At 38.5% G+C, this 25,707-nt stretch overlaps 1 protein-coding gene across 1 annotated transcript in view; it reads left to right on the top strand.

The window, feature by feature from the left end:
- MS3_00011079 (uncharacterized protein) overlaps positions 1–16,603 on the top strand; it is a gene marked incomplete at its 5' end in the record, with an annotated part of 34,169 nt that extends 17,566 nt beyond the window's left edge. Inside the window, 4 exons of the mRNA XM_051219486.1 lie at positions 6,846–6,925; positions 12,658–12,737; positions 14,703–14,832; positions 16,248–16,603. Coding sequence (XP_051065820.1) covers positions 6,846–6,925; positions 12,658–12,737; positions 14,703–14,832; positions 16,248–16,334 — 377 coding nt within the window. The 3' untranslated portion in view covers positions 16,335–16,603. The remainder of the gene's footprint in view (positions 1–6,845; positions 6,926–12,657; positions 12,738–14,702; positions 14,833–16,247) is intronic.
- Between the last annotated feature and the right edge of the window lie 9,104 nt (positions 16,604–25,707).

Raw genomic sequence — 25,707 nt, 5'->3', positions numbered from 1 at the left:
CTCGCTTCGCTCTAATCTGCAGACACAGTCACAACAATTGGCGACGGGGTAAAAAAACACAATCCAAGGTCAGCCTGTAATTGGACGAAATTCAGTCTAATTATTTTCGAGCAGTCAGCATTTAGATTGGTCGTCGGTGTCCTTGGAAGACATTGGTTGTTAACAAATTTCTATCTCTCCCGACCAATTACAGTTGCTACTTGAGCGACAACAGCAGCGTTTCAAAAATAGCCAGTTGAATATTTTGGACAACTTACGCACACGGCTGCTAAATCATCCATGTTTTGGAGATGCGACAGAGGTTGATAAGTTAATTTCTCATCTGCATACCGAGCTGGAAAATAGCTGCAGAACATATGAAGGTGTCTATATAAGCCTCTATGAATCCTTTACGAGCAGTGATGTAAGCGAAGCAGTCATTCAAGATCCGCCCGGTGGTCCAGTACTCTCCATTCTAGAAACATGCCCTGTCATGGATTCAAACTCCACTATTCCCGAAATGGCATGTACAAACAGTGACGTATCCAGCTCACAAGAACATCCCCTCGTTCTGCCAGAAAATATGTCATATGCATCAAATAATAATCAAGAACCTGGTGCAGTTTTGTTGAACGCTGATTATCATAGTGATCCACTATCTACTAGTGAGGTTCTCCATAAATTTGGTCACAATATTTCAAAAGAATCAAACTTCGATCACCTCATATCAAGTGTCGTTCAGCCTCACCACTCAGTCACTTCCAGTCGATCCTCTGTTCAGTGCGACAAATATATCTTAAATAAATTCAAATTAATTGTGACTTTGGCTTATGAGGATCCAACACTGTTTCGCCGGGGGAGGATGGACTCGAAAATTTAAAATCCAGATATCAACTCCGGATCTTCAAAAAAAGGGGAGGTGTTGTATTCCGAGTAATGGTAATTTTTGAGATGCATTTATGGACCAATATTATGATTATATTTTTATCGTATAATTGTTATGTAACTAAACTGTTCATATTCATGTCCGTCTTATTGTGAGCTTTATTTTGACCTATGAACTATTATTATACGATTTTCCATTCATGAATTATTCCCTGTTTGTTAATCGCTACCTCCCTCATTCACGGCCACATCTGGCTAATTCTTGTACAATGTCGTTTCATATTTTATTGGTACGTTGTGGTCGGTTTGATTGGTATATAAACTCAGTATGCTTGAAATATAATGATTCATATCTCAGAGGCTGAGACCTGCGTTCTGGACTCAACTGGCTGGGCTAGACAGGGAAGCAGGACCAGTCAGGACTCTAGGTTGTTCTTACGTGTTTACGCGTCTTTGGTCCGATCAATAAATACGCTTCGCTCTAATCTGCAGTCCACAAGACACAACACTAACTAAGACTCGTGAACTGCAAACACGAGAAACTTAGACTGGCTTCAGATCTAGTAGTGTGTTTGTATCGACCACATATTCACTATACGTCACGTCAGTTTTTAGAGCACAGGCATGCTCATCGGCGTCCGACAATGATATTTATTGATCTAAAAGCAGCATTTGACCTTGTACACCGAGAGGTTCTGTGGCAGTGAAGGGTGTACCTCAGGAGTACATAAACCTTGTGAAGGCTCATTACTCGAACACTACTAGTCCAGTTAGAGCTTATGGTGAACTGTCATTTGATTTTGCAACCTCAAGTAGTATCCGTCAAGGCTGTCCATTATCTCCATTTTTGTTTAACTTCATCATAGACCTACTGCTGGAAATAACGCTCTCGTCGACTGGATTTTCGGGCATTGATCCCCTATCAGGAGGTCCACCTATCGGCTTAGGATACGCAGATGATATAGTCCCGTTTAGTGAAGACGCTGATAAAATGCAGAGTCTCTTCGTAGCACTGAGCGACGATGCCAGAATTTTTGGGATGCGTTTCTCCCCTTTTAAATGAAAGTGGTTGCTCCGGGACTGGTCTGCGTCAACACCTGAATTAAGATTAGTGTGTTTAAAAGTCGAATGATGATAGTAGGATCGTGTGTTTTTGTTTCGGGTACACAGCATATATCAACCGTAGGTGTCTTGGTAGTTCTTTCGAACGAGGTCTTCTGGCGAATTTTACATAGGCTCAAATGTTTAGTCTGGAGCGATGTTTCTTTTGACCTGGGATAGTGTTTAGCGCACTAGAGTCGTTGGCTATGATGACACTTCAGGCCGAAGCAAAAAATGGGTTTGGGTGTTGAAAGTCGATGTGGGAGGAATAAGAGGAATTAAAGAGAGATTAATTATGAATACAGTGATCTTTAGTGCTCTTAGAGGTATGAAAGAGGTTATCAGTTCCCGGTTGCCCACACCGTGGAAGGGTTCTTCTGGAGGTACCTGTAAACAAATTGGATTAGAGGTGATCTTAGTGACCTGAGTGCGAACTTTTTGTGGGTGATTTCCGTATTAGCTCCCTACTTATTGAGACCTTACCGCCGTAGACGGACATCCGTGGTATAAGGTGAGGTGTGCATATCTAGGGTAGACCTTTTCTAACCATCCCCTCCTTGTGGGGTGGTAGTATCGTTGTTATACTGGTTGTCTGAAGGAAACACTTTACTGCCATCACACTTCCGTACAGTCAGCAGTACGACTTCGCCTTCGGATCTTGGGCTTTCTGATTTTAGTCTTACTGGTCTGGCATGTTAGAACCTTGAGGAACGAATTTTCCTGCCCGTATTGCTCGGTTGCTTCATCGCAATAGGCAAGTCTGACCACCACATCAAGGTAGCAACAACGGTAGTGTAGGTCACTGGTATTCACTCATAGATATCTACGAGGCATCGCTCTTGTATATTGGGATCACTAGGCGAGCAATGCTGAGGTTAGATGCGGGCTGGTAGGCAGACATGGTAAATCGGCTGATAAAGTTGTGAATCTGGATTGACTAAGGAGTTCGGGTATATATAACGTGTATGCCTAACCACTGCCTGCATCAAAACTCGGTGTTTTTTTATGTAGGGGTAGGTTGTAATGTATCTAGAGTTGGTCAAACCAAGACATGATATCGATCCATGGATACATTGATTGTTGGAATCGTACAAACTACCTGGTTATGATCCTCGCAATTATCATAACAAATGGTTAGAGATTTTGTATTTGACGTGGCTCAGAATCCCTATACTGATATGGTGTGACGACTTAGACTGATGCATGGAAATGTTTCATGTTCTACGTTGCTTACGATTGACTGAATAGCTTAATTTCTAACGAATCCCACCTGTGCTTGAAATAATTGAAACACAGAATGAACAAGTGTTTTACTTTGGGTGCACATTAATTTATAAGGATTAAAACAGATATATCCTCTCTATGTGCAAAACAAGATAGTAAATCATACGAATGTCTTTTTTCCAATGATCCGACACCCAAACAGCTTCAATAGAAGAAAGGCTTCATTCAAGCTAAATAAAAGTGACTATGGATAAAAAACGTCTGTATTTATGATTCATAGTAGATCTTTAACACAGGAGCATAAAGTTGTTTATTAAATTGATAGGTAACCAATAGGGTAATAATACTTACTTACTTACTTACGCCTGTTACTCCTCGTGAAGGAGCATAGGCCACTCACCAGCATTCTCCATCCAACCCTGTCCTGGGCAATCCTTTCTAGCTCCGTCCAGTTGTAATTCATCCTTTTCATATCTGCTTCTATAATCCGACGCAATGTGTTCTTTGGCCTTCCTCTTTTTCGCCTCCCTTCAGGGTTCCAAGTTAGGGCTTGCCTCGTGATGCAGTTTGACGGTTTGCGTAATGTATGTCCTATCCATTTCCATCGTCTTTTCCTAATTTCTTCTTCAGCTGGAAGTTGCTTTGTTCTCTCCCACAGAAGGCTATTGCTGATGGTATCCGGCCAGTGGATGTTGAGTATCTTGCGTAGGCAGCTATTTATAAATACTTGTACCTTCTTGATGGTGGTTGTTGTAGTTCTCCAAGTTTCAGCTCCATACAGTAGAACTGCCTTGACGTTCGTATTGAAGATTCTCACTTTGATATTGGTTGAAAGTTGTTTTGAGTTCCATATGTTCTTCAATTGTAGGAATGCGACCCTTGCTTTGCCGATCCTCGCCTTTACGTCTGCATCTGAACCTCCTTGTTCATCGATGATGCTTCCTAGGTATGTGAAGGACTCTACATCTTCCAGAGTTTCGCCATCAAGAGTGATTTGATTGCTGTTCTGCGTGTTGAATTTGAGGACCTTGGTTTTCCCTTTGTGTATGCTGAGGCCTACTGATGCAGAGACTGCTGCTACACTGGCTGTCTTCATCTGCATCTGTTCGTGTGTACGTGATAGGAGGGCTAGGTCGTCTGCGAAGTCCAAATCGTCTAATTGATTCTGAGTTGTCCATTGTATTCCGTGTTTTCCTTCAGATATTGAGGTCTTCATAATCCAGTCGACCACCAGAAGAAAGAGGAAAGGAGAGAGTAAACAGCCTTGTCTGACTCCAGTCCTTACTTGGAATGCATCTGTCAGCTGTCCTCCATGCACTACTTTGCACTGTAGTCCGTCGTATGAGTTCCGGATAATGTTGACAATCTTCTCAGGAACTCCGTAGTGTCGAAGAAGTTTCCATAATGTCCTCCTATCTACACTGTCGAATGCCTTTTCATAATCAATGAAGTTGATGTATAGTGATGAGTTCCACTCCACTGATTGTTCGACGATGGTCCGTAGTGTTGCAATTTGGTCTGTGCACGACCGATCCTTACGGAATCCAGCTTGTTGATCTCGAAGTTGGGCGTCTACTGCATCCTTCATACGGTTCAGCAACACTCTGTTGAAGACTTTCCCTGGTATTGACAGTAGTGTAATGCCTCTGTAGTTTTCACATTTGCTCAGATCTCCTTTCTTTGGAATCTTGACGAGGTGTCCTTCTTTCCAGTCCATTGGCACTTGTTCCTCCTCCCAAATCTTTTTGAATAGAAGGTACAGCATGCTTGTGGTTGCTTCGATGTCTGATTTCAGTGCTTCAGCTGGTATGTTGTCGGGTCCTGCTGCTTTCCCGTTCTTGATTTGTCTGACGGCCATTCTAATTTCTTCCATCGTTGGTGGGTTGACATCTATAGGAAGATCTATGTGTGCTGCTTCGATGTCCGGTGGATTCATTGGAGCCGGCCTATTCAGGAGTTCCTCGAAGTATTCCACCCATCTGTTACGCTGATGTTGAATTTCGGTGATTGGCTTGCCTTCTTTGTCTTTGACCGGCCTCTCTGGTTTACTGTATTTCCCTGCTAGTTTCTTCGTTGTATCGTAAAGCTGTTTCATATTTCCTTCTCTAGCAGCTTTTTCTGCCGTCGTTGCTAGTTCTTCCACGTATTTCTTCTTGTCGGCTCTAATGCACCTCTTCACTTGTTTGTTTGCTTCTATGTATTCAGCTTGTGCTTGAACTTTCTCTGCTCGTGTTCGGCTGTTGTTAATTGCTGCCTTCTTGTTCTTCCTTTCTTTGATCTTGTCCAGTGTTTCTATAGAGATCCATTCCTTATGATGGTGTTTCTTTAGGCCCAGAACCTCTTGACACGTTGAAGTTAATGCTTCCTTGATGCCTTTCCAGTTGTCCTCCATACTAGTTTCTTCTTCTTTCAGTAGATCTTGTAAGGCTTGGAACCTGTTGTTGAGAGCTATCTTGAATTCATTGAGCTTGTCAGTATCTCGAAGGAAGGCTGTATTGAACCTTTGTAGTGCTGTTGGTCCACTTGTCCAGTTCTTTTTAGCTTCAGTTTTAAATTGGCTACAACTAGGTGGTGATCTGAAGCTACGTCAGCACCTCTCCTGGTTCTTACATCTTCCATTGTCCTTCGGAATTTTTTGTTGATGCAAATATGATCTATTTGGTTCTCTGTAGTGTGGTCCGGTGAGATCCATGTAGCCTTGTGTATACGCTTGTGTGGAAATATTGTGCCTCCTATGACCAATTTGTTGAATGCACATAGATTTGCAAATCTTTCTCCATTTTCGTTTCTCTGTCCCAGTCCATGTCGTCCCATGATATCTTCATATCCGGTGTTGTCTATTCCGACTTTGGCATTTAGATCTCCCATCAGAATAGTTAGGTCCTTTCTTGGACATTTCTCAATGATTGACTGTAGCCGCTCGTAGAACTGATCTTTAATGTCGTCGTTGCTATCATTGGTGGGTGCATAACATTGGATAATATTCATTAAGATCCCCTCCTTCTTTGTTTTGAATGATGCTTTGATGATTCTGGATCCGTGAGACTCCCATCCTACAAGTGCATTTCGTGCTACTTTGGACAGCATAAGAGCGACTCCCTGAGTGTGTGGAGCATTGTCCTCCTCGTGACCGGAGTATAGCAGCATCTCTCCCGTATTTAGCCTTTTCTGTCCAGCTTGGGTCCAGTGGGTTTCGCTGATTCCCAGTACTGCTAAGTTGTATCTCCTCATTTCCATTGCTATTTGACTGGTCTTCTCGGTTTCCCACGTTGTTCTAACGTTCCATGTACCTATAAAAATTTTTGCTCTGGTTGTTAGAAGGGGCATCGGCCTCGTGGCTTCCGAAGGAACTCGGCTTTCACCATGAAGCGTCATAATTCTTCTAACTGAAGACCTTCTAACTCCCAGGGCAGAGTTTAAATGGTTTGAATAATTTTTTCTGGTAAGCGTTTTTTTAGCGAGTTAGTTTTCTACGGGATGGGGACGCTAACCCCATGCCCAACCCTCCTCCTTTACCCGGGCTTGGGACCGGCAGTAACCCTATTAGAGCTACAGGCGGAGTTAGGGTAATAATAGCCCATAAGAAAAAAATAGTACAAAAGTGTTAACATGTATCTTAAAGACTATTGGGTCTTCCTTCTTTCTTACCTTGTCAGGTGAGACACGTGGTGTTGGTGGAATATTTTTCGACGATTTAGATGGTACCTCACAAGAAAAAGTATTCAGTTTTGTAAAAGTAAGTGTCTTTTCTTTAAAAAAAATTTCCTGAGCATAATCTCTGTTTTTATAGTTTGCATCATGGAATGGTCTCAAGTGTACAACAGTTAAGAACATTAAACAATTGTTTCGTCATGGTATGTGAATTCTCACTAGTGAGGATCCACGATCCCGTCGGTTATCGAACCCAGAACATTCAGGTCTCACGATTAGCGTGCACTCATTAGACTTTTGAACCAGCTTTCACTGGCTTACATGTCTATCTTTATTCATTTCGCAATATTGTCTAATCATCGAATATTATTGATGGGTCCTCGTTTCAACCTCCCACTGATGGCATCAATGGAAACTGCTAAGGATCGCCATACTAGAACGGAATAGTTGTCCAATAACTTTTGATTGTTCAACTAACATTATTCCATAATGTAAACTAAAAACTCCCTACGTTAATATTTACTAATTGTTTCGCCACTCAATTGTATTGATTTTAGGGAAAATCTTTACTGTTGTCGTGCGAATAATTAACTTTGTTGTGGGAAAGAGCTTAAAAGGTTTACTCATATCAATTATTATCATTCAAACTTCAAAATAAATATCTTTTGAATGTGTGCAGACTGTAAATTTTAAGCTTAGTGTAGGTTTTGATGGAGTTTTGTTCTCTGAGCTGCATGGTTTGGTTATGGAGCTTTCATCATTCTTCTGGACGGCATCATCAGCACAAACTTCAGGTAGAAGTGAAGTGTTTGAATTTCTCCATATGTGTCTCAAAGCTTGTTCTGTGCACCTCGACGTTGATTGGTTCTTATTGACCTTAAATTTATCATTGTTTACTTCTTTGTTTTGGTTGTGTCTCCCATTGTTTTGATTTTTGTTTTTATGTTTGTGCATGATTTTTCTGATTGGTTGATAAATTGGATTGATTTCAATATGCTTGTTGATTGCTGATTGACCTGAGTGCCAAGCTTCTAAAAATTCTCTGGTGTTTTGGAATTTCCTCTATGTAAGATTTCCACATTTTTCCAGTCAAATGAGTGTCCGCAGTTGTCCACATGCATTGATTTGTACGCAACACCTATTCTGAAGGTTTTCAGCAATCTCGTTGCAATTTCTGATATACCTTTTCTATATGGTAGGGTGATACTTTTGTCGATTTCTGTACTTGACTTTTTTTCTGGTGATGTGTTCGGATGGTACTTTTTGATGAAGTTGATTGGGTAGCCGTTCTTTTGAAAGACAGTCTTAAGGTATTTGTCTTCATTCTTTCGTGCTGCCAGTGTGTTGTATTGTGTCCTTGCCCTCTTGAATAGTTTGTACGCAGTTGATTTTGTGAGCTCTTGGGTTGTTGCTATGGTAGTTGAGAATTTGATATGTGTGGGTCGGCTTCCTATATGCTCCTTTATGAATCCCCAGAACCGACACAGGAAAATTGGAGACTCAAGTATATCGGAAGCTGACCCACACATATCAACAACAATGATAGATTTAAGGTAAACAAGAACCAGTTAACATCGAGGTCTACAGGACAGGCTGTGAGCGATATATGGAGAAATTGGAACACTTCTCTTCTACCTGAAGTTTGTGCTGATGATGCCGTCCAGAAGAACGATGAAAGCTCCATAACCAAACCATGCAGCTCAGAGAACAAAACTTCATCAAAATTATCCACCTGAACTATAAATCTTCTCCACCATCTCAGTGTAGGTTTCTATCCTTGACACATCTTAACTAATGTATCAACTGCTCTCATCATCCCAATATTTTGAACAAATAAGTAGTCGAAAATTGAGAAGAAAACACCAAAACTGTACTTATTTCATGGTTAGTTTTTCTCTGAGGTTGTGGAGAAGAACAAAACTCCACCAAAATCATCCACCTGAGCTACAAATCTTCTCCACCATCTCAAAATCATATGAGCGTAATACGCTTCTCGTTGTTCGAAAATGGGAGAATTTCGCTAAAAGGCAGGCTTCCACTCGAGAACAACTATATTTTCTCCATGAGTGTCTTCGCCAGCATGTTCTACCAACAAGTGTAAGATATAGACCTCCAATCAACTGCCCATTAGGATGGAAAATAGCTGAGCAAAGTGGAAGAAAAATGGTACACCTAATGATAACGGATGCACACTACAGAATCCGCAAATACCAACACGTCATAGAGGACCAAAAGATGAAACTACAAAGGACACTTACGTCAGAACACTTGGAAATCTTGACAACAGCCATCGAGATATCATGCAAACGACATAGAGAACAAAGAAGAAACGCCTTAAAGAAAAAACTAATCAGGATCTCAAAACCACCCATGGAAGAAAACACAAACAACTGAGTGATCAATCTGTCAAAACAACCACTAACAAATACGGAAGAACACCTGCTCCAAAAAGGATTAAACTACAATACAAGCGACGCCTCAAAGCTGGAGTTCTTCGCAGCTCTAGAGTCATCACTCAAAACTTCCGGGATCAGTGAAGAAACACAACAGGAAATAAGGCAAACTATGGTACCGATAACTTAACAGGTGAAAGAAAACAACTAACTGACTCCACAAGAACAAAACGCCTTGAAAGAACTCAGAAATAGAAAGGATATTGTCATAATACCAGCGGACAAAGGACGCACCACAGTAATCATGGACGAAGAAGAATACGTCAACAAAGCCGAAGAACCTCACCAAATACACAAAGCTTCAAATTCAAAGTCTACAGGAACTCATCAATTTATGCCTAACAACATACTTTCAATTCAACAACAAAATCTACGAACAAACGAAAGGGACACCAATGGGATCACCAATATCAGGATTGATCTCAGAGGCAGTGATGCAAAGACTAGAAGCCGCGATATTACCAGTGATCAAACCAAAAATTTGGATTCGCTATGTAGACGACACCTTCGTCATCGTCAAAAAGAATGAACTAGAAAACACTTACAACCTGATCAACAACGTCTTCGATGACATCAAGTTCACCATGGAACAGGAGTCAAACAACTAACTAGCATTCTTGGATGTATTGATCACTAGAACCGACACAGGAAAACTGGAAACTCAGGTATATAGGAAACCGACCCATACGGATCAAATTCTCAACTACAATAGCAACAACCCCAGAGCTCACAAAATCAACTGCGTATACAATTTGTTCAAGAGGGCGAGGACACACTGCAGCACACTGGCAGCACGAAGAAATGAAGAGAAATATTTAAAGGATGTATTTCAGAAGAACGGCTACCCCATCAACTTCATCAAAAAATACCAACCGCACGCAGCATTAGAACTCAAGTCAAGCACAAAAATCAACAAAAGGATCACCCTACCATATATACAAGGAATATCAGAAACAGCGACGAGACTGCTGAAAACCTTCGGAATAGGTGTGGCACACAAACCGACAAAATCACTACAATCAATCTTATGCAAACCAAAAGATGAAATAACAAAGGAAAACAAATCAAACATCATCTACAAAATAAATTGTGCCAACTGCGAAAAACACTACATCGGACAAAGCGGACGCCCCCTTCACCTTCGCCTACATGAACATCAATTAGCAGTCAAACGGCATGATATCTCTTCACTTATATCAATACACGTGGATAACTACGGACACTCATTCGATTGGAAAAATGTAGAAATCTTAGACAGAGGAAACTCCAAAAACACCAGAGAATTTTTAGAAGCCTGGCACTCAGGTCAATTAGCAATCAACAAGCATATTGAAATCAATCCAATTTATCAACCAATCAGAAAAATCATGCACAAACATAAAAACAAAAATCAAAACAATGGGAGACACAACCAAAACAAAGAAGTAAACAATGATAAATTTAAGGTCAATAAGAACCAATCAACGTCGAGGTGCACAGAACAAGCTTTGAGACACATATGGAGAAATTCAAACACTTCACTTCTATCTGAAGTTTGTGCTGATGATGTCGTTCAGAAGAACGATGAAAGCTCCATGACCAAACCATCCAGCTCAGAGAACAAAACTCCACCAAAATTTCTCTGAGGTTCTTCATTTTGAGAAATTAGATCGTACGATGATGTTGTCGACCGACTCACCGATTTAGTGACCCAGTATCTGACTCCAGTTAGGACGAATGTTTGCTATCGAAATATACATGCCACCAAACCTCGTATACAATTGTCGACTTAAATCGCGTTATCGAATAATGGAATTAAGTATGCCAAATGTGATACTTATATTTCATACAGTCGTCAATCGAGACAGACGTTCAGAGAAACCAAGCGAAAAAGCGAAGCGAAACAAAATGATGCTCATTGGAGAAAGCTCACTCGATAATTCTGACGTTTGATTATATTTCCTTGAAAAAGCTTAGACCAGATTGCCAGGCGAAACGTTTGATTTACTTCAAATTAATTGGCTGAGATTTTACAAATACCCTCTTCCTCTTTAATGTCTCGCACCAACTCGGCACCCAAATACCGTGAAACTATTCGATGAAATTTAGACGCAAGTTCTTAAAATTCTTTCACAAGTTATCTTTTATATTGAGCTCCCAAGAATCCAAGGGGTTATTTTATAACGGCGTACAGCGTTACAATATGACTCAGTCTCCCTACAGTAAGGAGATTTTTTTCTTATGGATTCACCAAAGTAACCTATGAGGTAATCATCACAGAATAACTCATTTTTAGGAAACTACTTGCAACCTCATCACTTCTCATGTTTCTGCGTCTGTGCACAACGAAATTGTCTATAGGTTAATCTGGTTTCATCAGTTAATAGCTTCAAGAGGAGGAGCCTATTACACAGGATCTTGTTTATAGCAACTCTTAGGTCATAAAATTTGATAATTCTGGATAAATATATTTTATTAATAGCATAGTAAAAAAAGTCACTGTCTTCAATATATGTCATATCTCCAATTCTCATTGCAACAGATATGTTAGTGTTTGTTTCTAGTAACCATTAATTTTTCTACTCGACCGGGGGTTCGTGGTCGATTTGTAATCTTATTCCTTTTATTTGGACAGTTTTTACGAACTTCCTATAACCCCAGACCATATATACACTCAAAGAAAAGTGAAAAAAGCGTATGAGCTTCACTTCATGTTTAGTTCATGTATGGAGAATCGACTGTATTTATAGAGTTACACGTGGCCTTGATCTTCTAGAACTTTCTGGAAACATACTAAATATAGTAACGATGTACTCAATCATCTAATCAAAATTGTGATAGATGATTTTCCGTATCCTAGATATTTCGGAGATACTTCTTTTCAACACTAGCTGGATAAAATGCTTCAAGATGTTTTATAGGTTGTTGAAGTGTTTGATGAAGGATATTTTAGGGAATCCTAAACACTGTTAAAGTAATTATCGACTGTTTCAGTGACTAAAAGTGTTTAAAGAGATTTTCATATTAAATTATGCAGTACATACTTGCGCCTGTTACTCCCAGTGGAGAATAGGCCGCCGACCAGCATTCTACAAACCACTCTGTCTTGAGCCGTCTTTTCTAGTTCTATACAATTGTTGTTCATTTTTCTCATATATGTCTTCATTTTTCGGCGTAATGTGTTCTTTGATCTTCCTCTTCTCCTTTGACCTTGAGAATTCCGTGTTGAGGGCTTGCCTTGTGACGCATTTGGGTGCTTTCCTCAATGCAATGTATGTCCTCATTAAAAAAAGGCGCTAACTAGAAAAACTAATTCGAATTATGCAATAAACTAATTGTAAATAAAACACTATTTCTCCATGCCTTTTGATTTTATTGTTTCTAGTCGTGTGCTGAAGCAATCATTCCAGCTTACCTACCGATTGTTGAAAAACGAAAGCATTTAAAGTATACTAACAAAGAACGGTAAATCTTACTTATAACATCCTATTTTAAGTGAAAATATTCTTTACATAAATGTGTTTATATATATCAGTTCTTTTATAACTCTCTTACGGAATTATGTAATATACAGTGTAGCTCATTTATCAAGTACCATTTTAAGTACTCGGTTTGTTTAATGCATATTTTAATTATCAATATAAGGTTGTGTAGATTACTAAGTTTTTGATTGAGATCATGAACCAATTGATGTTAGACCACTATTGAAAGCGTGGAAGTACTGGAGAGCCATTTTGTCCTATTGTGGGTTCGAATCCCGCGAGCGGGATTGTGGATGCGCACTGCTGAGGAGTCCTAGAAAAGGACGAAACAGCCATCGAGTGCTTCCACGTTTTTCATGGTGGTCTAACATCAATCAATTCATGATCTCAATCAAAAACATATTTAAATTGTTTATCACGAATTATAGATATTGCTGGAACATTTTGTTCTACTTTATGAATGTGAAACGGTCATTAAGAGTTATGAATATTCTCACATTACTAGTAAGTGTCTTCAAAGTATTGCTCGTGTATTTTGGGACCAAGTTTATGCGTAGGATACTAGGTAAATATGTCGAATCGGTTGATGAGGTAGTGAATGTCCATCAAATGAGATGCTTAGAACATGTGTTACATATACCAGACTATTTCCTATCTTGACGGGTGATGTTGTCCAAGTAGTTTTAAAGAAAACTGAAAATGACCAATCCGAGACTTGGATTCGTTGACTGTTGAATTAAGCCTTATAGTTAGGTATAGACTAAATGGTTTGTGTCTATGTGATTATGGTAACCCACAATTAAAATTTGTGTGTCGTTGCTCAGAATCAATAGTGCAGGTTTACTCACTCCTTGTTTTGTTTTAGAATTTGAGTTCAGAAATCCTATCATACGTTTTTTTCCATTTTCTGTAGCTAATCCCTTTTTTACTGTTACTTATAACTGTTGCCGCTTCCACTACTCTGGGATTTGTAGTGAAATCATTCTATCTTACTGTGCTAACATGGTGTGGGGTAATTTAAACTGATACGCTTGTGTTAGATTCTACTGTACATATGACTAAATGACTGGGTAAACCAAAATAAGTAAGATGAAATCTAAACTTTCAACTCAATAATTTAACACTTAAAAATATTACTGGCATCTGCTGGAATCAACGGGTAAGTATTAGTGAGGCTAGGAGCTCAGGGTATTAGGGAGTGATGGTATATCAGTTGATGTGGTCGCAACTCTTCATCGACTGAGATGGTTGGGTCACGTGTTGTGTTGCGTATGCCCGAACACCGATTACCACGACGTGCAATGCTAACCGGTGTTGGGGATGGTTGGAAGAAAGTTAGGAGCGGGCAAACCAAAACGTGGCATCAGTGCTTGAAGTCACTAAGTTCTGGTCTGAGCCATGTTGGTAGATGCAGACTTCTTGTTTGTGGTCCGCCTGACTATCGTAACCATTGCTTGGAGACTCTTGGTGTCATGGCTCAGAATCGATCACAATGGTGTAGGTGTATACACTCTCTGTCTTTCGTTAAACTGTGAGATGAAAATTGCTTCATATCTTTATTTCTACGAAATAATTCTTTGTTCCTATACTATATCCTTATACACAATCTTTTATATATTACTACCATTGACTTAACTACCGCTATGAATCCGCTGTTCATCTTGTTGTGCTAATGCGGTATGGCAACTTGAACCGATGCATATATGTGCCTGGTCTTACGTTGTAGCTGACTGACTGACTGGTGCTGATGTGATATGACAACTTGAACCGATATGCCAAGTTTTATGTTGATAATTACTGATTCAGTGAGTAATTCAATGATCTCATACACTTCATTAAATCATAAATGAATCATCCAATTTCATTACATGTTTGTGTGTGTTATTTATTCTACCAGTAATTTTATTGATTGTTCCTTACTTATATCTTCTTACCTTTTATTTGCCAGTGAATGGCAGTTGGTAAGACGTGGACGTTATGTTGAATTCAATTTAATCTATGATCGTGGCACTAAATTTGGTCTAGCCACTCCAGAAGCTCGTATTGAAAGTATTTTAATGTCTTTACCACGTTATGCTGTAAGTTGGGAGTTAATTTACTATTTTCTCTATCTTGTCAATTATTTCATGTGATTTTGACGTTTATTATCATTAGGCTTGACCACTGACTCCAGATCACAGTACATATAGTTTAATATTGAATAGTTAGTTTTCTACTAGTCGGTATACTACTCATTAAGAGGGAGAATAAGTATACTTTTGTTAAGAAGTTGAATGACACAAGTTTTGTAAGTAGACACATTCTGCTGATAAGTAGTAGTAGTAGTGCGTATAACATTTAATGAATATCATATAGAATTTCAGGTGTTTGGGTGCTTTTTTCGCTCGTCAGTATAGCGAGTTTCTTACGCACATCACTCACTATTTCAGTCAAACCTGTTATCGCTGAGTAGTTCGGTATGTAATTGTGCTCTTATAGGTCTGGGATATATGTTGACACTGGTTAATCAGTCGACGTTTGTTAACCAATTTATTTCAATCGGGATTTAGTATGAGTTCTTTTATATGTTTCCCAACACTTTTCTCGAATTTAATTATGCCGGAATTTTCGAGGATTGAGTTATAGACGCTTCACTGGACACTTTTTCCCATCCTTATGATAAGAGATGTCTCCTCTCGGATGTGATTTCCTAGCGGGTTGTTAATTTGTTTGTCTTCATTTCAATGGTATCAAGATGTACGTCCAAGGGTAATTGCATTTATTATCTGTTCTCATCTTATCCACATGTCTCTTCCAATTTGTACTTTGTACATCACAGACTGTTGTCTCTTGACGATTATTCCAGGAGGACACTAACAGTGTTATAGAGTAATTCTAGCATTTAAAATACGCTCATATAGTTGAACTAGGTGTTATGAGACTCATATTCTAAATGTCTCCAAATGCCCTGGTATAGCCGAGAGTGGGGTGGGCCCGCCCTCCCTCTCGAAATGCTCTCACACGGCCACGCGTATATAGCATTTGCCAGGGAAGTCCTACTCACTGCCTTCTCGTGGCGGGGGTGTTGTTTGCGAAATTGAGAGGACGAAAGGCGAATGCCCGACGATTTAACCGGATTCCAAACCAATGGTACACATGGGCTCCAGTATCCTGAGGGAACACATGGCGTATGAACCAATTGTTGGTTACCGGCTACCATGGGCTACCAAAGGCTCGGGTAGTGGCCCCCTAAGAAAACCACCTGCTTCGGTCTGGGCAGTGAGTAGGACTTCCCTGTCAGTGGCTGTATACACGTTGCCATTTGGGTGCATTCCGAAAGCAACAGCTGACTCGCCCCACTCTCGACCGTACCAGGGCATTTGGGGGCTAAAAATAAGGAGTAAATAACTGTTCAGAGCATTGAAGAATGTTTTCTCTATCTTTATTCGCTGATTTTAAGTTTTCTCTTTCTTTATTCCTAACATTATCATTATCATTATTATTGTTATTTTAGCAATGGAACTATTGTTATGACAATTCACAGGATCCACGTAATCAATCACTCATTGAGGTGCTTAAAAATCCTAAAGAATGGGTTTAAATATGATAATGTAAATTCTTTTCTTTTAAACATTCATTACACTGTTGTATAAAGTTTTACTTCTTACAATTTTATCTCTTTATTCTACCTCTATATTTATTCATGTATATCATTAATTAGTTTATATTGTATTGTGATATGTACTTATGAATGTAGAACACATGAATAGGTGTCTGTCTTTTATTTTCATGTTGGTTTAGTAGTCGATTGGATCCAACTTATTGTACAATGTTGTGATGTTTGTTAATGAAAGTTAATATTTATTCAAACATCACTCGTTGTTTTGTTGTTGTAATTGGGATCATAAGTTTGAGTACTGGAGTTTAACACAACTTTCCTAGTTTAACTCTCCCGATCGTTGTTGCTACCTGGATATGGTGGTCGGGCTTGCCTATTGTAATGAATCAATCGAGCTATATTGGCTGAAACAATCGTTCTTCGATGTCCTACTGTTTTTGGGACATAGATTGGATTAAAGCATACTCAATGCATGATTGCTTTGGCGCATGCTGATTGGATAAGAATTGGCCAGTCAGCGGTAGTCGATACTTGGAGAACACTCTAGAATACTTTAGAATCTTCTCATATAGCAAAACTATAAATATACTAATGTTTTTCCTAGTGTGCTTCTTACTTCCATCTAACCTTGTTATTTGGAATATAATCTTTCCTGTTCAGCCGTGTTCTGATTTGGGGACTTGTCGAGTGAATTGGTGTCCGGGAATACTAGGTAATAGGAATAGCTGGGTTGTAATAAGAGAGAATTATGACACCTATCACGCCAGATAGATCGATTGAAGACCGGTAAAACTAAAAGCAGAAAACTCAAGGTCCGAAGGCGAAGTCGTACTACAGACTGTACAGAAGTGTGATGGCAGTAACGTGTTTTTCTTCAGACAACCAGTATAACAACGATACTACCTTCCCAGAAGGAGGGGTGTGGTTAGGAAAGGCCTACCCTAGAAATGCATATTTCACCTTGTCCCATGGATGTCCGTCTCCGGCGTTAAGGTCTCAACAGATGGGGAGCTAACACAAAGATTACCCACAAAACGTTCGTGTGTGACTAACCTCAAGCTGTTGTTACTTGGGCACTGTGGTCACACTCTCAGGTCACTAAGATCACCTCTAAACCAATTTCTTTTTCAGTTACCTCCAGAAGAACCCTTCCGCGATATGGACAACCGGAAAGTGATGACCTCTCTCATACGTCTAAGAGCACTCAAGAACAATGTATTCATAATTAATCTCCCTCTTTAATTCCTATTATTCCTCCTACGTCGACTCTCAACACTGACTGACTAGTTTAACTCTACTGTAAAAGCCCCTCTTCTATGTGTGAAGCCCCACTGATTAGAAACGTCTTTTTTTCGAAAAAGGTTGCATATATTAGGAGATTTTGTAAAAGGAATAGTTAGTGAACTCTTTTCATTCATACACTAGAGAACAATCACGAACTGAGTAATGAGTATTAAAATAAAGAATTAACCGGATTTCTATATTTCTTGACAGTTTTTGGCAGTAATACTTGTAAATTGTCTTTAACCATAACCTCTTGTTTTGCTTTGATATCACAAAATCTTTTCTCATTTATTCTCGATTACTGTGAAACATTAATCATGGATGAATACTTTACTGGTAAAGATCAAAGGATGTTGATTTAGACAAGCAGTACAACCTGTCTATACATGTGTGTTGACCATGAATATACGGCATTTGTTATTCGTTCATCAAGTATAATTTAGTGTCTTGTTCTTGGCTTATCGTTGAGTTCATTTATCTTAATGACACTCGTTTGGCAACATGACAATAAAAATCAGGAAGCTCATTATGTCTTGCAAATTCCTATCTGAACACTTATAACAAATTGCTATGCGTTGGCTGGGAAAACTGTTTTAGTCAAACGAAAAATGAAATAGTCGTTATAATTCGTTTGCATTGCTTGTTTGAATTCTCTCACTGATGTTTAGTTCTGCATTTCATCAGTCTTATTTTTTCAACATAAACATATATACATACACTTGGTAACTATTCATTTCAATTTACAACCCACCACCCACTACTGTACAAGTGTATGCCATGGTGCTGATAACAACGACAATATTACAGAATGTCTTAGTAATATCTGATAACCATACAGTAAATCCTAAATTTACAAAATGTCCATCAATTGTCTCACATTTCGCTGTTCCTTCGTTCCCATATCAATCACTCTGTTCTCGTTCTCTTGTCTTCGATCTTCATAACCTTCTGCCACTAGATATTATGAAAGAATACAATAGTTGCGTACTACATCTTCAGAACTCAAAATATCAAATCTGCAATGCAGGTACATCTAGCCGACTGGTCCCAAATAGGACAAATCGTGCTTCCTGCACTCCACTACTAGCCACCATCCATCTTCGATTATAATTTCTCCTTATGTTTAAAACCTTCATATCTTCCAGTGAATATGTTATGTTTGGACTAATGAGTGAATAGAAAGACATGATATGTGTTTAGTATTTAGTCCTTTGTTTAACACGAAATGATGCGATTTTGATTTCAATACTGAGAATCGGTTTTGTCCAGGTTGTAAATCTATATATCCTATCAATTATCTTTAAATTTCATATAGATCAACCGACAACGAACTGCATTCAGGGATGGACATTAGAAAGTATTTAAGTGGCGAAACGTCATTTGGCATCATTTATGGTCATTGTCATATGGAACCTTCAGCTCTACATAGCAATGTAACTTATACAGCATACCACACATATGTAGGGTAGTAAACGAAATAGCTCAGCCTGAAGCGATAGGGCTTGAAGAACGCTTAAAACCTATTGTCTACTGTCGGATTACTATTACAAGACCTCCAAGATCATTTTCATCGCATTTGCGAGATTTTCATTTGTCCGACTTTTCAGACCGAAAGTTAGGGGTAGTATAGGGATACTACATGACGAGTAAGAGCTGATGTAAATCGTCAAGCACAAATCTCAATGCACCTGTACATATTATACATCACTCAATTGGATAAGTAACACGAAGAACGTCCCATTGAAAAATATTAATCCGTTCAAAAGTTATGAAAGAAAATATGACCCGGAAACATCCTATAGAAATGCCCGAGACAGACAATTTCGTCAACACACGTTTGACTATAACTTCCGAACGGCTCAACCGACCTCGCTCATTGGTTTTCTGTGGGATTTCTCTTGCAAATATCTGTTATGTAGGAAAATGTGTCACGGAAACAATCTATGGAAAGTCCACGCGTCAGAATCCTATAGAAATACCCGAGACATCGAATTTACTTAATAATAGTCAAAATTATGCATTTATGTTTATGTGTGTTTGTGTTTTAGAAAAGTGACTGGTGAAATATCGAGCTGAACATCAGTGCAAATATTCAAACTGTAAATAAAAATTAATTATCCTAACTGTTTCATTGTTTACCCAAATGATTTTGTCCAGTCCATATATAGAAATGTGTTACAATTGTTGTGATGGATATTTGCAAAAGAAATCGAATACTCAATGAACGAATGAAATCGGTTGACCCGTTCAAAAGTGTGTTCACGACATTGGCTTTCTCAGATTTTCACTCGTTTCTTGTGAACTGATATTCTCCATTTTGAACACTTCAGAATGTTCAGGTCGTTTCCTGTAGACAATTTTACATCCATTGTAATCATCTTCCACTTAGTTTAGAAGTATGAGATTGCCATGTTGTAAGTGTTAATAGTGCTTGGTTGCAGACATTTAGGAAAACTTCTCGTGTGTGTAGAACAGTTTCTTGCTTATGAGCAGAACACAATAACAGTTCTTCTGAAGTTTGTCTTCTCTTGTCCAAACTGTGTCCATTCAGCTTCACTCAGCCTGATTGTATGTTTCCATTTAAACTATTAACTAAATACCCTTCTCAGTCTCCTACCATCGCGGCGAATTCTCTCCAATTAAAGTAACTGCTTCTCTGGTTGTCCTAATGAGTATCGCCATCGTGACCTTATAGGAGTTCCGATTTTCATCATGAAGCGTCATTTTCATAGAATATGAAAACTCTCCAACTGTCAGGACACAGTTTCAATGATTTTAATGATTGTTTCTGTTCAGTTTTTTACTGACGTTGTTAGATAATTGTTATTAGGTAGTAATAGAATGACAACGAAATCTATGAAAGAAGCTTTTCTGTAAATATCTAATTCGTGTGACCAGTGAATAACCTTGCTTACGAGTGGGAAGAAGATTTACAATCACAGCTAGAAAGTTTCGGTAACATCAATGACATCTTTCACCAACAGATAAAGAAGTTAGTTTACCATCATATGGATTTGAAGTTGCATTTAACCTTTATCATGCTGAATGATTAACTGACCGTTGATTGGGTGCATTATGAGGACCTCCACGTGTGACTGGAAACAAGGAATACACTCCACAGCAGTTTAAACGAACTTTTAAGGAGAGAAGCGGAAGCGCGTGAATGCTAGTCAACTAAATGTATTGTTTCAACAGCATCATGAGGGCGAGCCACGAAAAGCGACAAGGAATACAGCGATACGGTGATCGGGACGACTGGGAGAAAAGTTTAATTAAATGGGGAGCGAGTGTGGTGCGTGCTACTTATATCGACAGATATAAGTGGTATGTAAAAACGATCAGAAGTGGAAGGTTCATCAAAGAAAGTTGAGAAGACTGAACTAAGGAAAAAAGTTAAAGTTGAAAAGTGGAAGGATGATGATGGATATCAAAGACAATAGATGTACAACTTACAAATAAAGTATTTAATGTATGGTTCTCTGATCTCAACTTTGCCTGGAGCCCCTCCGTGGGCTACTGGCGGTCACAAGCTCGGTTAAAGGAGGATGGTTGGGCATGGGGTTAGCGACCCTATCCTGTAGAAAACTAACTCTCTAAACAAACGCTAACCAGAAAGAACAATTCAAACGACTTAAACTCTGTCCTGGGATTCAGAAGGTCTTCATTTAGAAGAGTTATGACGCCTCATGATGAAAACCGAGTTCCCTCGGAGGTTACGAGGCCGATTTACTTTCTGACAACCAGAGCAACTAGTTATTTAGGAATATGGCATGCTCTTACAATGTGGGAAACTGTAAGAGTCTTCCAAATGGTTGCTTGCTCTCTGATCGCATCAAATTGCTTTGTAAATTTGCATAAGATAATATATTGGGTATCTTTAACAACAACAACAACAACAACAACAACAACAACAACAACAACAACAACAACAACAACAACAACAACTAATTTCGTGAGAAAAAATAAACTTACTAATGTGTTGTTCTCAGAAACTGTAATCTCAACTTCATCACACGTTTCTTAATGATGTGGTGTCCTTTTTTCTTTAAAAACCCCCAAATGCCCTGGTATGGCTGAGAGTGGGGAGAGTCCGCTCTCCCTTTCGAAATGCTCTCACATGACCACGCGTATATAGTCTCTGCCAGGGATGTCCTACTTACTGCATTCTCGCACCTGAGAGTGTTATTTACCGAATTGAGAGGACGAAAAGCGAATGTTCGGTGTTTTAACCGGGTTGGTAGACAAGAAAATTTCATTCTGAATATGCATCTGAAAATATTACAACTTAGTAACTTGTTTTCTTTTCTTCTCATAAATAATATTGTTTTAATTTTCAACTACTTAAGAAACAATATGAGTAGTATCTATTCTAAAGTTTACATCGTTTTATTTTCACTTCTCATCTTAGATTATACACATCTACTTCATATATAAATATATAAACTGCTGAAATAGCATCATTAGTAATAAGATAGTTTTGTGAAACAAATGAAAACTTGTTTTGTACAAGGATTGGTTATTTCTTATATATTATCTTGATAAATAAAGAACATTCATTCTTACTTTGAATTCTGTTGTATAATATAGGCAATAGTTTCTCCTCTGAAATAATACTTATAATCAGTTAGTCAGGAACAACGTAGAACTTCGTACACACGTACGTATGTATGTACGTACAACAGATCAAGTTGCTTTTGTTCTTTTTCATAGACTGATACAATTAGTGATTGAGATCAGTTAGATGGGATTAGGTCGAATAAGATTTATAATAATTTATTTTACACTCCAGACAATAACGATAATGTGTTTACATAGTTTATAATTAGTACTATGTGGATAAAGCGATGATGTTTAAAGTGAACGATATTGAGTTCAAGTCTCAGGATGAACATCAACTTTAAGATGTTGTCATCAGTAGTGAGATTAAAACATATGGTCAATCTCTTTTCAGTTGTCAATCTTGGAATTCGTTATGCTGAGTAAAGATATATAAGTCATTACTTGTAGCCATATTGACAGTTGTTTCTAGTTCAAGTCACCACATAAGAGAAGGAAAACGCTCAGAGTAGTAATAAAATCGTCTGTTATAGCGGATGATACAAATTGGTTGATTAAGGCAATCTGCCTTATCATTCGTAACTGTAATTTATACACTGAGAACTAGTAACTATGCAGTGAACTGCAAAGTTGATTCCTTCAATTTTTAGACAAAATGAAAGGGCGGACCTCAGACAATATATTTGAGCGTTACTCTAGAATCTGCATTGGAACAATAAAAATTGCGTAATAAGTTGTGAGGTTGTGACAGTTGTCTGTGAAATGTAATATGACAACAATGTCTGAGATTACGTTTTACCGCCCTTTTCCACACTTTCACACTATACATTAGAAATAATCTGAACGCATCATAAAAGCCGGATGAGCTGTAATGGAAAACAATATTGTTCACTTATATATGTTGTTCCAAGATCGGTTTATTGTGAAACGACTGGTGATGGAATATGTAAGACACATGTTAAAAGGAGGTCGGCTGATTTAAAGCCACTCACATGTCTTATATTCACTGTCTTCCACACTGATACTAGTTCTCTAGTCTAAACGGAAAATTTGCTTCATATTTACAATTTAAGTGAACCACAGTAGTAACATATTAAACCAACACACTCTGTTGAAAAATTTACATGTCGCACAGTTGAAATTCAAAGTTAACGGAATCAGTTAAGATAATCGATTGATTTTCGTGGGTAGTCCATCCTATTGAAGTGATATTCTGACTGTTTCAATGAGATCACGACAGGTGAAAGTGACGAACTCGTTAGATATAAAACAAAATTATCTCGGTTCGAAACAGTCACATGACCGAAAATGAATTGTTATTGGTTGTCATGTAAGAAGCAGTTATCATCATTGACATGTTGGTGACAAACATCAGTAATTCGGTTCAAAATAATGACGTCGAACGAGAATGCAACACTAAATCAACTGGAAACATCAGTGATGAGTTAATTGCGTAAACACTGGTATAGAAGGCCATAATGATATTCACAATGAAAAGACCAACACAGTTGTGCTTACATTCACAGAACTTCACGACAAACCGGTTCACCTCAGATAAGAATATTTCAATAAATTTTGTAGACACACTTGAATGTGTGCAGCGATTGACTGATGCTTTAATAATATTCCTTTGAATTGTTCAGCTGAAAGTCTCATTGCATAACCAGTTTTCTTCATCAAATTATCACCATATAACTTGAGAGCTGTCATTTAATCTGCTTCATTCCATATTCGTGTGTAATTCCAAAGTGTAATTGAGTGTAGTACGGCATAGTTTGCAATAATTCAATTGGTCAGAAATTGTTCATTTACTATGAGCAGCCACCCGATTGGTCAATGTGTACACATCGGAAATTCTACCAATCACTTGATTCATCTCCACTATATAAACAGCACCAGAAGCAGAAACAGCAGCAGCAGCAGTTGTTATTGTCGACAAATTACTTCATTTCTTATGCCAATCATGTTACATCAAATGATTGAACAGTCGTTCATTATCATTGCATTCATTTCAATTTATCTTTTGAATTGCTTTCATACACAAACAAATGTGACAGATGACTTTATATTGTTATCCTCATGTGAGCAGTGCCCAACATGTAGTACAAATATGCATTGCAACTACTCACAATGGATAAGCAGATTGGGACAGGCAAAGCGGTCGTTTTCACAAAAATATTGGTTGGAGACTGTCGAAATAAAATCAGACTGCTTTACTGAATGCCGATCTTATCCTCAGTGTAACTTATACACACATGAAATTGTAAGTTTCAGATGCGTTTTACACTTTGATTGAACATGTAAGTAAGTATGAGCGAGAATTGTACTAGTGTAGCGCATTTCTATGTGTTTCAACTGTGTTTTCAACTGTGTGTGATGGAAGACGTAACTTGATGAGCATTGAATAATGCAATGTAGATGATGCTTTGTTCATAAGTCACATTTGAATTCAATAGTTGACAATCAAAAGAAACTAATAAACAGAATTGAATGAAGGTGTAATTGATCAAAGTCTGATTTAGTTCTTCAATGTTCCTAAGTTCGTTATGTATCCAGATTAGTTAGTGGTGAGGTGAAATAGGATGAAACGGTTGTCTAGCACTGTTCACTATTTCAGTTGTGATCAACAAAACCAGGAACTAACTGTTCACTCACTAAGCATCGATTTATCATTACGTTTAATAAAGTAGTTGTGAATTCGACTTTTCCTCTTCCATAGTACACTAGATCTTTGTTCATCAAAACTTCCCAATAATATTGTGTTTTTTTAAATAATTCCGATAGTTACGTAACTTCCAGTCGACCTCAATTTGTCTCCAATCAGTCTGAAAATGATCAACCTATTCTGTTCTTATTGAAGATGTAGATGTAGATGACATGAAACGTTCGTGGTTTCAGTGTACTGAGAGTGTCAATCAAATGCTACACTTCCACTATTTGATGCATGAATTCAATGTATTAGTTAAATTTTAATCTTGTTCAATCTCGTTTACAGCTCGAACCGAAATGGTGCGATCTATATTCTTGGCTGATTGAAAACACTACAATAAACATCAATTCAACTGACCATGTGACTGGAGGAAGAGTGTGTTGTTGTAAGTTGAAATCATGTTTATTCATAATTAGGGCCATGGCCAGTGGAGCTCATCCTTGTCGGGTAGAGACATGTATCTACCTCAGTACAACGGAAGTTGGTGGCGCACTTTCATGGATTGGTTGATGTTAGAAACTATCACCATTGGATGCCGGCTCAGTGGTCCAGTTGGTTTGGCGTCCCCGCGCGAGACCGAAGGCCGTGGGTTCGGATCCTGCAAGCGGGGTCGTGTATGGGCCCTTCTGAGGAGCTCCACGATAGGACGAAACGGCCGTCCAGTGCTTCCGGGTTTTCAATTGTGATGGTCTAACGTCAATCGGTTCATGATCTCAATCAAAAACCCAATATATTGTGTTTTACGTCATTAAGGCTAGTTGTGTTGTTTTATTCAGTGAACTGAAATCACACATATGATGTAGA

The sequence above is a fragment of the Schistosoma haematobium genome, chromosome 6 (assembly GCF_000699445.3).
Source record: "Schistosoma haematobium chromosome 6, whole genome shotgun sequence".
Taxonomy (NCBI): domain Eukaryota; kingdom Metazoa; phylum Platyhelminthes; class Trematoda; order Strigeidida; family Schistosomatidae; genus Schistosoma; species Schistosoma haematobium.
This window is presented reverse-complemented; position numbering and strand designations above follow the sequence as displayed.